The following is a 14,098-nucleotide window of genomic DNA, read 5'->3' as shown; positions in this document are numbered from 1 at the left end:
TGTCTATTGCCTACATAGAAAGATTGGCAAAAGGGTTGTTATCAAGATGGCGGCCGAGTGAACTGAAGGGACTTATCCCATATCCAACATGATTACTAAAATAGCATCTGCATATCAGAGTTCATGGTCTTAAACTTTATTATCTGCTCTCATCCCCCTCTTGGTAAACATCAGTGCTGTTAAAGCAGATAAAGTGTGTTTATATGACACCGCGACCCAGTGTGTGTGTGTGTGTGTGTGTGTTTTTACAGCTGGGCTTATGTTTCTACTGGAAATATGCTAATTACCTTCATACAGACAGCAGGTTGCAGATGTTCAGGTCCCAGCCTGGGACCCTTCATATCCACTTTACTTTGTGGACATGCACATATAGTATTTCAAGCCATGTAAGGGGGTGTCTTTATATTAATGAATAGAGTTGGTAAATGAAGAACAGGTTCTATCTAACAGCCCAATCACCATTTTCCATTGATTATTCTGGCCCCCATTTTTATAAATGCTAAAAAAATGTGTTGGTCTGAGAGGAAAGGTATAGTTTTCAAGTTGTATTTAACATTATCCAAAGACCAGTGAATACTAATACAAATGTATTTCATTTATATACTTAAAAATTATGCAACAGCAGCCATAGTGTGTCTTAGAGCACTCACAACAGGAGAGCAAAGTGATATAGCAATTATATTAGGATTATTAGGTGACCATGAAGGATAGAGGCCAATGGACAAATTTGTCCAAGACACCACCCAGACTGATCTCACCGTACAATCAGAAATAGTATATTGACTTTTTCTATAGCTAAAATTGGCCTGTGCTTACTAAAATGTGAAACACTGCCCCCAAAAGCGATAACTGTTGTTGGCCATATGGGTACGTGTGAGTTCCATTTTCCAGGTGAATTGTCCACGGAGGGGCGCCAAAAGCGAGTTGTTTTCAGCAGCACAGGCTGTAATACAATGTAGAGGAATGCATATTTTATCAACTGTACCCCCCAATCCAAACCTAAACCTAACCATCAGTGGAGTAAAAATGTAACGTTAGAGGAAAAAAACGCAATCTCTGAATTGTGCTCATCACTGATTATGCGAACATGATTACTTCCTGGTTTCAGTGCAAGATCCGTACTTGGGTCTCCCACACTGCTGACACAATGACCTTCCAGGTGCGCCACATGGGAAGGTAAACTCAGGTGACCTGATGCAAAAATGTCTGATAAGAAATGGCACTTGTCAATGTGTAAGCAGCAGCATGTGGCTGATCCTAGAGTACCGAAACTCACTGAAACAGTATGCAGACTTCCCATGAGATCATGTTGCACCACCCTAGTCTGTGCCTTTTTTACAGTATAGGGTCCCTGTCACTACACTGGGGCATTGGGATGCTTAAAGGCCACATGGTGAGAAACTTCTAAGACCTCTTCCAGCTGCAACCATAATTTTTCCAGGAGGTCTACCATCTAGGTACTGAGCCGGCTCAACCCTGCTTAGCTTCAGTGGGAAACCAGTCAATAGCTGCAGCTTGATTAGCTGTTGGGAATTGATATCAGTGTTTTATCATTATTATTGATTTTTTTTACACAACGCTCTGGAATTCTTGTTTCTAACATGTCACTCGCAGAATTTAGCGGTCAATTCAATAAATTTGGCAGTATTTCTGAATAATGACATTGTCCATAGCATGTTGCAACACTGTATAACTGACCATGCATCCAGGCAGTCGATGTTCCCTACACAGCTCTGCTCGTGTTCCGTCTTATATTATTATTTTCATGAACATGTACATATTTACATGGCAATAGCCATGAAATAAGCAGGGTCCACTACACATCGAGGTTCATTTTGTGATCATGACTGGTTGGCTGTACATTATCCCTTAATATAGACTGAACATAGTCTAACAATGCTAAGTAGCGACAGAAATCATTAGTAATTCCAGCATGTCAGAAGACATTTCCGAGTTCAGACTGCAAAACAAAACTGTCCAGTCAACTCTTTCGTAACTTCACTTGGTTCTTGTCTGTCTGTGCACTTTTGTCTTCTCATGGTCTCTCCGCCCCATGGGCAGTGGCACAGATGACAGCGGCATCGATCACAGCATGACATTGAAGCCAATCAACAGAGGAGGTTTACATACCCATCTGTCTCTATGGATTAAATGTGCTACTCCTTCTCTTAGATACTGACCCTGCTTACATTTTAGAATTGACACTTAAGCGATTTCCTTTAGACAAAGAGTGAGGAGCCTAAACATCAGTTCAAGTTACAAACTAAATGGTGCTTTTTAGCTGACAGGATCACATTTACCACATTCACACCAACATAATCACACTGAAAATCGGCATGCTGGTTCCTAATGATGCATTTTTGCTCTAAAATTAAAATTTTTACTCCACAGATGGTTAGGAGAAGGGTTAATGAAATATTCTTTCCTGCTGACTGTATTACATTGTTTACAACTAAAAGTACGACTCACTTTTGGCGCCACCCTGTGGACATTTCACCTCAACAACACTTCAAGCTTCGGCCACTGGGGGCAGTAGTTTGAGTTTTTGGTGTAAGTTATTTTTTAACCAAAGCAATTCAAGTGATGAGAAACTTGAATCGTCTGTCAATTTAGTAGTAAACCCCATCAACAAATTTTAATCTGCTGTTTTTAAACAGCCTTGCGTTTCTACTGCATGGAAAAACTAGTTATTCTGTCCGGTTCGGTACACACTATACAGATTTAATGAAAATTAATCTTAAAAAAACTTCTGGAAGTGAATCTGGTTGTAGAAAGCAGTTGTCACTCCCGTAAATAACTAAACTGTGTGTACAGAATGAGATTAAGCACTCAGAAAAGGAATGAAAACCATATTTAGCTGCAATATGTACAGTACGTGGACATTCTCACACACAAACAAACTGAGGTGGTTTAATAAAAATGTAAATTGTACACTATAAATAGAAAGTTATATAATGGCAGTTCATGATGATGGTTTCATTTTCATTTTTGCTTTTTTATCATGCGTATAATAGAAAATAAATAAACCCAATAATGATTTAATGGATGAGAAAATGAAGTCTTGGAATAATAAATCAATGAATGCTCAAATTCTAGCTTTCATTCAGAATATGCTTTGAGTTTCAGTGTGCCATTTCATTTAAAAAGTCTCAATTGTTTTTCTGTATTTGTGTTTTAGGGGGTTCTGCTGGGGCGAGCAGTGCTCCGGCCCCTATTTCATCCCCTAGCCAGTCACGAGATTCCAGTGGAGGAGATGGCAGTGCCTTTGAGAATGGTGTTGGACCTCGTAGAAGTGCACGGTTAACAGGGTCCGAAAACTGGGAGATGACGTACAGCGACCCAGGGAACCCCTACTACAAAGAGTAAGAATATTAATGATCAGTATTACTAAACAATCATAAACAATTATACAATTATAATAAAAATTATAGTTATCCTTATTAGTTGCCCCAAATATGGTATAATGCAGCATAAACAATTTAAAATGCAATATACTGTATATTGCATTACAGTATGTACGTTATGCAGTTTTGCATTTCTACTATACTTTAAAGATAACACACTGTACAGTATATCTTGTTGTAAATTTCCTAGCAAAGCAATCTTAAAGGAATAGTTCAGCCCAAAATTTGGAATTGTAAAATTCTGAAAATCATCTCCTGCTGAATACTTTTAGAGTGAATTTTTTTTCCCTTTTGGGAGCTTAACAGCCCAAGTACCCATTCAATTTCATTGTATGGAAAAGAGCAGGCTGGAAATTCTTCTAAATATCTTTATTTGTGATCCACGTAAGAAAGAAAATCATATAGGTTTGTAACAACATGAGAGTGAGTAAATGAAGACAGAATTTTCTGTTTTGGGTGAACTATTCCTTTTTCCTATAATTCCTGGTTTTTCTATATCACAACACTGACATCTTGTGGTGTGTGTTTGTACTGCAGTCCTCAGCTAAAAACGTCCTCTTGGCTTAACTGCCGAACTTACAGCAGAGAGAAAGTCTGCATGACTGAATGTAAGATTTTACTCATCTATTCTATTCTATTCTATTCTATTCTATTCTATTCTGTCACTTTGTGCCCTGTCATTTTTGTTTAGATTTAGGTCATGTAACATAGTTGTAAATACAGTATTATAGATATTTATTATAATCAGCGTGCAACAGTTGTAGGCTAAGCTATGTATCTTAATAGTACTTAATTATTTGCTTGTAAATACACAACTTCCTGTGCTGCTGTGAGCGATTGTCTGCTATACCAGTTCTACAAACCAATTTTCATGGTTTTTCATTTTTTTATGCAGCTACAGTATGTTAAAGGAATAGTTCTCCTAAAATGTTTTATTCTCTCATCATTTACTCACCCTCACCCCATCCCAGATGTGTATGACTTTTCTTCTTCTGCTGAACTCAAACAAAGATTTTTAGAAGAATATCTCAGCTCTGTATCTCCTCACAATGCAAGTGAATGGTGGCCAGAACTTTGAAGCTCATGAAGGCAACATAAAAGTAATCCATAAAACTCCAGTGGTTAAATCAATGTCTTCAGAAGTGATATGATAAATTTGGGTAAGAACCAGATCAGTATTTATGTCCTTTTTACTATCAATCTCTACTTCACTTTCACATTCTTCTACTTTTGTTTTTGACATTTCACATCCTTCATGCATATCGCCACCTACTGGGCAGGGAGGAGAATGTATTGTATAAAAGGACTTAAATATTGATCTGTTTCTCAACCACACCTATCATATAAAGTGCTGAGATATTCTTCTAAAAACCTTTGTGTTCAGCAGAAGCAAGAAAGTCATACACATCTGGGATGGCATGAGGGTGAGTAAATGATGAGAGAATTTTCTTTTTTGGGTGAACTATCCCTTTTTAAGCTATATGGCCATGAATAAACCATCAGATTATTTTCAACCCTGTGACTGATTGAAGGAACAGTGCCTGCTCAACTCTGGTCTCTCTGGCAGTGACAGGGAACACGAGGAGTCCATCATAATCTAATTTATACATTTTATATATATTTTATAAAATATATATTGATGTATTGTATTATTTCAACATTTTAGGATGCTAAAATATAGCAATAAAACACTGTCAAAAATAGACTTGAACCATAGATAACAGATAATGAACCAATATATAATAATAAGAAATAAGAAAAGTTACTTAAAAACCAACAAAAATAAAATGGCAAAAATAAATAAATGTATTTTTAAATAAATTGACATTTTTTAAATATTTTTTGTGGGAATTTTCATCTTTTCCCCTACATGCCTACACTGGGTATGTAAATACTATATTATTATTTACAGCTGTGTTATGTAATTAAATAACTTAGCATTGTTTAAGATAAGGAGACTTGGGGAAAGTTGCAGCTTAGCAGTCTGTTAGAAACATATGCAATATATCATTGATAACTGTAGAGGTCGGTATGACTACACATTTCACGTTTGAAAATTCTTTGCCTGCTGTAGCTGGCTGTGTTTTTATTTTTTGTGAGGAATGCTATCTACTGATCCTTACTATGATATGTGTGATGTGCTACCCATTTTCACTCTCTTCTCTGTTTTAAAAACATTTTTCTTCTCTCTCTTATTTAATGTTTGACCTGTCACCATCCATCCTTTGTAATGTCAGCATACTCACTTTTCTTTACATTTTCTCCCAATAATTTGGCTGTCAGTTGAACATCATGTTTATACCTGTCATCATCCTCTTTCTCTCTCTGTTGTTTTCTGCTTTGTAGTGGCAGAGTTTACAGATCAACCGAGTGAATTGAGAGGGTTCACTGTTAACACTCGTCTGTGTAAGGGCCCGCGGGGCTTTGGCTTCAACATTGTGGGCGGCAGCAGGCCGAGGGAGTTCCTGCAGATCTACAGCATCACTCCTGGAGGACCTTCAACACTGAACACAGGTAACCACCCACATCACATTTCACATGCTTACTGCACTAGAGCACTGTGGTTACAAACAAGATAATTTTATACTTGTTTGTAGTCTATGTTTCTCTTTTAAAGCATACCAGTTAACAATACGTTAAATGGTTAGTTTAACCGAAAATATCATTAGGAGGAGTAAATGTCATATTTACTTACCCTAATATTGCACAAAACACTTTTTTTCCCACCATGGAACACAAACCAGCAAGGGCCCACTTTATATTAGGTGTCTTTAACTACTGTATACTTAAACATTTGATACAATGTATTATTATGTGTATGCGTGTTGTTGAATTGTACTTACATTTATAGTACCTGTATTTAATTACATCTGAAGTTACACTGTTAACCTCACCCCTAATACTAAACCTAACCCTACCCTAACCCTAAACCCCTAACCGTACTGCTAAACCTACCCATAGAGTGCCTCAACCTCAGTAGCTCCAAATGTGAATCTTGCAGAACAACATGTAATTACACATTAAGTACATTGTATTGTAAGAATTTTAATGTTAGTACATAGTAGTTAAATACACCTAATATAAAGTGGGACCCTGTAGCTCAACTGGTAGAACATGGGCCCAGTAATTCCAAAATCATGGGTTTAATTCCCAGGGAAAACACATACTGAAACAAATGTATACCTTAAATGCATTCCGAGTCACTTTGGATGAAAGCATTATACAATAACAAATGTTATAAAATAGTTCTGCATGAAGAAAAGACAAAAACTAACACTAAATCAGTTACTGACTATAATGCCTTCTGTAATGAGAAAATTACATTTGAGGTTAATTATGATTTCGATTATAGAGCTAGAAAATGCTTTAAAAGGAGGAACACGTAAGGACTTCTCACAGAAATTATATTAAAATGTATTCATATATTTAAATAAAGACAGAGTGCAACAAAAATGTTGTTCGCAGTCCAACAAAGCATGTAAATTTGAATGTTAGAGGATTGAACTGGACATAGGTTGCTGCTCTTTTTCTCCATCAGTCTTTCTTTCCCACTGTGGATAAGTGTTGCGATTGTGTGATCCTGTGGGAGTGAGTGTCTCCCTCTAATCCTAATGGCCTGTATGAAGTAATCCAGCTATCACCATGCGGCAACATACACATTATGGACCTTATGGACACTCTCCCTCACCACACACACACACACACACACACACACACACACACACACACACACACACACACACACACACAGGCAAACTTACATGCACCTGTATGAATTCTTTCCCTTCTTCTCTCTCACCTAATGCACCATTTAGTTTCACAGTGCATTTTTAGATTTTGCATAGATATACTGTATATCCTCACCAGCTGAACTCTAAATGCTTGGTCGCATGCCAATTTGAATCATAAGCATTTTGCATATGATAATGTATTCATTATCACATGCAAAATGCTTATGATCCCCTGCACTAGAATAGATGACCCACTTGAACATACAAAAAACAAAATAGGATATACAATAGCTGAAATGCTGTGTAACAGAATTAAACCTTTAACCACTAGCGCAGGGGTGGGGAACCTTTGTTTTCATTAAGGCCATTCGAGTATTTACAGAAGTATTTGCGGGCCATACTATTGCTTGCAATTTCTGATTGTGGGTTGAAATTAACACGCATTCCGTTACGTGCTCGCACACCAAAAACACTAAAAGGTCTGTCTATTATACAATATTTTGTGTTGTTATCGTTTACAATGATTTTTAAACATTATTTTAAAGGAATTTTTTTTCAGATTAAGTTAATCAAGGCCATTTTTTGCTTTTCAAATGATTTCCCCAATGGCCTCGCGGGCCAGGTAAAATGGTCTCGCAAGGAATGGCCCTGAGGCCCTGAGGTCTGATGTTCCCCACCCCTGCACTAGCGTCACTAAACGGAATTCCAAAAATAATCACTGAGTGCGTTTACATGCATGATCTTACACCGATTATGCTTAATAAGCCAAAAACTTGTGTGGTCATACAAATGTCTTAAAGGGGTTATGATATTTTGAGGTCATTGCACTATAAAAACATACTACCAGTTTCAGAACTCAAAACTTCCTCACTGCAAAAAGTGCATTTGTCCAAACCAAGTCGAGGGTCAGAATGAGGGTGGAAAATTATCATATTTGTGCCATTAAACTTTACTAATATTAAAAGTGAACCCCAAGGAACATATTAAAATAACACAAAAAAGGCATGTCATGACCCCTTTATATGGGTGTTCTTTATTGGGGTAATGTCATAAACATTGTAAGCATAAACCGATTGGCACACATACATTTTTTCCCATTACCCATTTGCCCACTGCCCATTAAATCAGACATTTTGATATTTTGAAAAGACACATTTTCTTCAGAGATATATATATATATATATATATATATTACCTTGAAAAATATTTTTGAAAATAATAATTATTTTTTTTTTTTAAATGAATGATTACGTTTTGCGTTTTGTAGACTTGTATTCAAGGTGCAAGGGAAGTATTTTGGTAAGGTTCCATTTGTAACATTAATTTACAACATTAGTTAACATGAACTAACAATGAGCAATACTTATTAAGCATATATTAATCTTAGTTAATGTTAATTTCAACACATACTTATATATTTTTAAATCAAAAGTTGTATTTGCTAACATTAGTTAAAGCACTATGAACTAAAATAAACTAACAATGACAAGTCTGTATCATCTCAAACAACCTAACTTGTCAATGACCCATGTAGTTTTTTTTTATTATCTTTTTTTAAGTACCAGTAAATTGAATTGTGAATTGAACTGAATATGTCTTTTCGTTGTGTATTTGAAACCACAACAAATAAATTTTTTAAGAGTATTAAACACTTTCCGTCTCTTGCCCTTTCCAGGGGATATTCTGGTGTATATCAATGATACCTGTGTGCTGGGCTTCTCTCACAAACAAGTAGTGGAAATTTTGAAAGCCATCCCTGTGGGCCATAACGTGGACTTTGTGGTCCGAAGGGGCTACCCCATGCTCTATAACTCTGACGGCAGTCCTAAGACGCCCCATCATAGGCTACCTCCACCGACCACCACCCAACCCCAGGCCCAAGCTCCTCTCCCTTATGCTAATTCACACCTCAACCACAACGGTGCCATGTTGTCTGATTTTGAGACGGGGTCTTCAAGGAATCTCAGAGTCCGCGCATCGAGGTTGAGTCTGGATGCTAATGGTAATTCACCTCCTTATGGTTCACCACCAAGACAACCATCCTCATACCAGTTCTCAAATGGGTATGGAAGTGGATATTTCAGACCTCCATGCTCTGCAAGAGGAATCAGGAGGCTACAGAGTGCAGAGCTGGCCAGTCAGAGTGACAGCGAGGTGGTGTCTGCAATTGGATCACACAGGTGAAATGAAGAAACTAGCATGGAAATTCACACTTGTCTAAGCTGGCCTTTTCAGAACAGATGCCTTTTTAGAAGCATGAAGGTTCTTTTATATATGCAATGTCTCTCTGTATCCTCACAGGGCCTCCTTTATTCGCAACCACAACAACAACTCCCTCTCAACTCCTCCACCTCTCCGTCTATACTCTGGGAAATCGTCTGAAAGTGACCTTTTCTCGTACACTCCAACGCCTCCTGTATCTCGTTTGCCCCTACCCCACACAGACTTAAGTTCAGGTCCTGTTTCCTTCTCTCCTGGAGGCGGAAGAGGCTACTCCCATCTCTGCAAACCCCAGCATGCACTGCTAACACCACCTAACAGTGCCCATTCAGACGGGCCTTACTTCACCTTCAACGGAACGACCAGTGCAAGCAGCGGCAGCCCCAACAGCAGCATTCCGTCTCCCGGAGCGATGAGCGCTATCATTGGGAGTGGAGTTGGGGGTTTGCCTGCAGGTGGGGAACTCGTCCCCATTGCCTTGGCTAAGTGTGAGAGGGGAAGCAATATGGGGTTCAGTGTCACGGCAGGAGGACATGGAGGGAGACAGACAATTGTGAAGAAAGTCTGGGACCACCGACCGTGTAATGGACTGCAGTCTGGAGATGCCATTGTCAAGATCAACGGAGCAGATGTACAGAGTCTCAGCTTTGCACAGGTAAAAGGAATGAGTGAACAGTATTCGACTTGAGCTTTTTGTTATGGTGAACATTAATGTTTTTATGTGATTCAAGGTCCAAAGGATTTTGCAAGAACACACTAAAAAAGGGGAGGTTATTCTGCTAGTTTACAGAGGGGGTAAGTTATATGTTCATCCATTCCATTACGTATTTTATAGTGGGATCCAAAAGTTTGAGATCACTAAAAATGCTATTTTTTTATTTAAAGTCATTTCTGCGCCACTAGCGCCACCAAACAGAATTGCAGAAATAAACATTGTTTTCAAAACAAAGAGATATTCTCGACCACAACTCATGCCATTGGTTGAGCAATGTTTGTTGGGGTGGGTCTAAGCGAGTCGCTCTAAACAAACAGGAATTTTCAAAGCACCAGAGAGAAAGAATGCTTACAGTTTTTGAGAAAATTAAACCTATGAACAGCTTACTTGTAGTTGTCTGCATATTATTCTGGGATAGAATTGTAAGCGCACGTGTAGTTCTAGCAGAAAAATCTTGGGATTCATTCTATCAGGCATCTCTTCCAATCACAATACAGCCTCCGCTTTATAAGCCTGCCAAGCTGCCTCTGATTGTTTGCATACTTCCGTGTTTTCACCTGCCATCCCACCCCATCTCCACCAGTTTAGGTCCTGTCCGCTCCGCTCCCCTGCCGTCATCACCTCCGGAATGATTTGATGGTTCAAGCAGCATCGGAACGCTGAACCGTAGAATAGGGCTTACGCCAAATGATATAAGTATCTATTCATTCGTGATTATTCCAATAATCTCGAGTCTTTCTGATAGAATGTATTTTAACACAGAAAAAGTTACATACTTCAGCTATAAATTTGGAAATAAGAAGAAAGTTTTAGGATTTTGGAAATGTTATAACAAAGAACAGTTGGTGTAAAATGGACATGAAGATTCTGCACTATTTCTAGTTCACTTATTAAATATAAGCACATTTGAGACTGACCATGTAAACTTCTTTGTACAAAAGGTCACATTTTCTTGCTTCCATTGAAGCTCACAAGATTCTCTTTAGAGCATTCTCAAATCATGCCAAGATCACATGGATCATCAGGTTTTGCACAAACTTGTGGTCCATGGAAGCTTAAGTGCACGCTGGCATTAAATCAAAAGGGGGGCAGACCAAATACTCAGAAATTTTTTAATTCATGTAAATTTGACAGAATATAAAATTTGACAATGTTAATTTAATTAAATTAGAAAACAATGCAAAATAGAATAATTTTCCCTTGTTGTCTCAGACTTTTGGACCACATTGTATAGGGAAGACCAGGGCTAGTTGTTACGATTTTTACTCCAGTAAAACTCAGGGTAAGTTAAAAAAAATTTTTCAAAGTCTTAGCCACAAAAAAGCTTTTGAACTGTTCTTGCCCAGGAAAAAAAAAGATACATTTCATTGAACACACTTTGACCTTTTGGGAAAACATGCTCTAATATGGAGGCATGTTGTTACACTATATGGGGCAAGTTGTCACAATGGAACTGAACCCTAACCCTAACATTGGGGGGTAACGGGGAAATACGTCCCTACCACCAACACCAACAAAACTTCTGTGCCTCTCTTTAAATCTGCGTCTACATTAAACAGCCTATTATAGGTTTTTCACAAAAAGTAAAACAAATTATGAAGCCCCAACAATTCATCAATCAATAAAACTGGATAAGTTGACATGCAAAAATATCAAAACATTGTTTTTGCCAAAAAATATTGTAATTAGTAAATTGTATAAATCTATGACATTTAAAACGTGTTTGACAACCTGCCCCGATTAAAAAAAAGTGACAACATGCCCCAACCTGATTTCATGACAAATATCTTTATCCTAAGAACACGTTTAAACCTTTTGGTCTTCATAATAGAGTTGACCCCCAAGAATGTATGCCAGTGCGGTTTGATTATGTTTGCTTGTTTACTCAAGAGCTATAACAAAACTAAACTGATTGTGAAAATTGACTGGGGAGTGTAGAATTCACTAAAATGATTCTAATTTAAGAGAGTTGTGCACTACTTGTTTGAAACCAACATACAAAACCACTACTAGAGAAAACAAGCATTTGCACAAGTAGACTTTTGACTCCAAATCATATCTTTACTGACATACTGTATATCTCTTGTGACAACTTACCTGTGTGACAGCTAGCCCCAGTGTTCCCTTTACTATATTAATGAAAATTCTGTAATTATTTACTCACAGTCATGTCGTTTCAAACCCTGTATGACTTTCTTTCTTCTGTGGAACATGAAAGAAGTTGTTTGGCAGAATATTAGGAAATTGTGGGAAATGGTGACAGTCACTAACATTTTGCCTAACATTTCCTGTTTTGCTCCATGGAAGAAAGTCATACATAGTAAATAATGACAGAATTGTCACTTTTGAATGAACTATCCCTTAAACAAGAATGCAGAACAACATGAATAATTTGTCATTATGTATAGTCTTCATCCCTTTTATAAAGTTACAATTCAGCTATTTTGTCCTTTACTTTGTAGGCCCCTCACATTTTTCCATTTCCCCTAATTCTGTGCGACGACTCACTCCACCTCCACGCTCTGCCTCTGACTCTGAGGTCCCACTTACCGACTCCACACCATTACCCCGCAACTCTATCACCCCGCCCTCTCCAGCACTGGTGCGTTCCTCATTGGTCCAAAGCACCAGCTTCCTGGATTCCGTACCTGTCACTCTCACTCTCGAGCCGCGGGATTGGATGAGTTCAGAGGAAGGCGGGACAGTGCTCAGCCCCAGAGTGAAGACAGAAGAGAAAGTACAGCCCAGTGTGCTGCGAGGGCATGAGGTGGAGCTGAAGAGGAAGGCAGGTGAAGGATTTGGATTTGTTATCGCCTCTCAGGATGTGGAGAATGGCAAAGGTGAGTATTTGTAATGCAGTACCAGTATTATGCAGTAACTTGTAACTACACTTGGATCATGATCACCATTTGATGCAAGATGTTTCCTACTGTAAATGCTTATTTTTTATTTTTGGGCAAGCAATAGCATAAGGATTAACCTACCTTAAAAGGTTTTAAATAAGTATTTCACATAGTCTAAACAGACATTTACAACAGAATATATTTAGAATATATAAAAAGCTGACAATGCTGGAAGAGTTTGAACCTCGCAGGTTAAACAAGCCTAAGATAGATAGCTGGTCTTAGCTGGTTTAATCTGGTCTCCCAGCCTGACCAGTTGAAAAGTACCCCAAAGTACCTTCTAATACCAGCCAACTGACCAGGTTAAGACCAACCAACCAGCTTATGCTGGGTTTAGCTGTTATTTCCAGCTAGGAATGATTAGCTTCAATAAAAGATAGCTTCACTAAAAATAATCATCAGAATTTTATTTTTTTTATTTAATTTTTTTTACCAGTCTCTTATTTAAATAGTTGTTTTTGATTAACATGTAATCATTTATGGCATAGCATGATTGGTTGCTGTAGTTTTGCAGAGAATACTTTTCTTTTTCAGTCTTTCACTTAGGTTGAATGCAGGCAAACCACAATTTAGGTAGCTCACCTGAAAATGCAAACTCTGTCAGTGGGCAGAATGTAAGTCTCACTCTCAGTCACATTTAACTTCATTTTTTTTTCAATGAAAGTGCATGGAGGCTGAGGTTATCATTCTATCTAACATCCACTTTAGTGTTCCATGGAAAAAATTAAGTCATGTGGGTTTGGAGCAACATGAGAGTGAGTAAATGATGACATAATTTTTAATTTTGCTGTGAATTATCCCTTTATTTCAAAACACTTGAACGATCCTTTTTTAAAACATGAAACCTATAATAATAAGAAGCCATGCCATTTAACGACTTCAGGCTAGAAACCAAAATAGAAGTTAAAGGGATCGTTCACCTAAAAATGAAAATGCTCTCATCATTTACTCCACCTCATGCCATCCCAGATGTGTATGACTTTCTTTCTTCAGCAGAATACAAATAAAGATTTTTAGAAAAACATCTCAGCTCTGTAGGTCCATACAATGCAAGTGAATGGTGATCAGACATTTGTAGCTCCAAAAATCACATAAAGGCAGCATAAAAATAATCCATGAGACTCC

At 37.8% G+C, this 14,098-nt stretch overlaps 1 protein-coding gene across 5 annotated transcripts in view; it reads left to right on the top strand.

Annotated features, from left to right (window-relative positions):
• The window catches only part of LOC127424524 (membrane-associated guanylate kinase, WW and PDZ domain-containing protein 1-like), a 100,077-nt gene that overhangs the window by 57,367 nt on the left and 28,612 nt on the right, over window positions 1-14,098 (top strand). For all 5 annotated transcript variants that reach the window (XM_051669838.1, XM_051669837.1, XM_051669836.1 and 2 more), the window contains exons 6-12: window positions 3,179-3,362; window positions 3,942-4,012; window positions 5,751-5,918; window positions 8,811-9,315; window positions 9,437-10,010; window positions 10,087-10,150; window positions 12,533-12,910. In XM_051669838.1, the coding sequence (XP_051525798.1) occupies window positions 3,179-3,362; window positions 3,942-4,012; window positions 5,751-5,918; window positions 8,811-9,315; window positions 9,437-10,010; window positions 10,087-10,150; window positions 12,533-12,910 (1,944 nt within the window). The remainder of the gene's footprint in view (window positions 1-3,178; window positions 3,363-3,941; window positions 4,013-5,750; window positions 5,919-8,810; window positions 9,316-9,436; window positions 10,011-10,086; window positions 10,151-12,532; window positions 12,911-14,098) is intronic.

The sequence above is a fragment of the Myxocyprinus asiaticus genome, chromosome 33 (genome assembly GCF_019703515.2).
Source record: "Myxocyprinus asiaticus isolate MX2 ecotype Aquarium Trade chromosome 33, UBuf_Myxa_2, whole genome shotgun sequence".
NCBI lineage: Eukaryota > Metazoa > Chordata > Actinopteri > Cypriniformes > Catostomidae > Myxocyprinus > Myxocyprinus asiaticus.
This window is presented reverse-complemented; position numbering and strand designations above follow the sequence as displayed.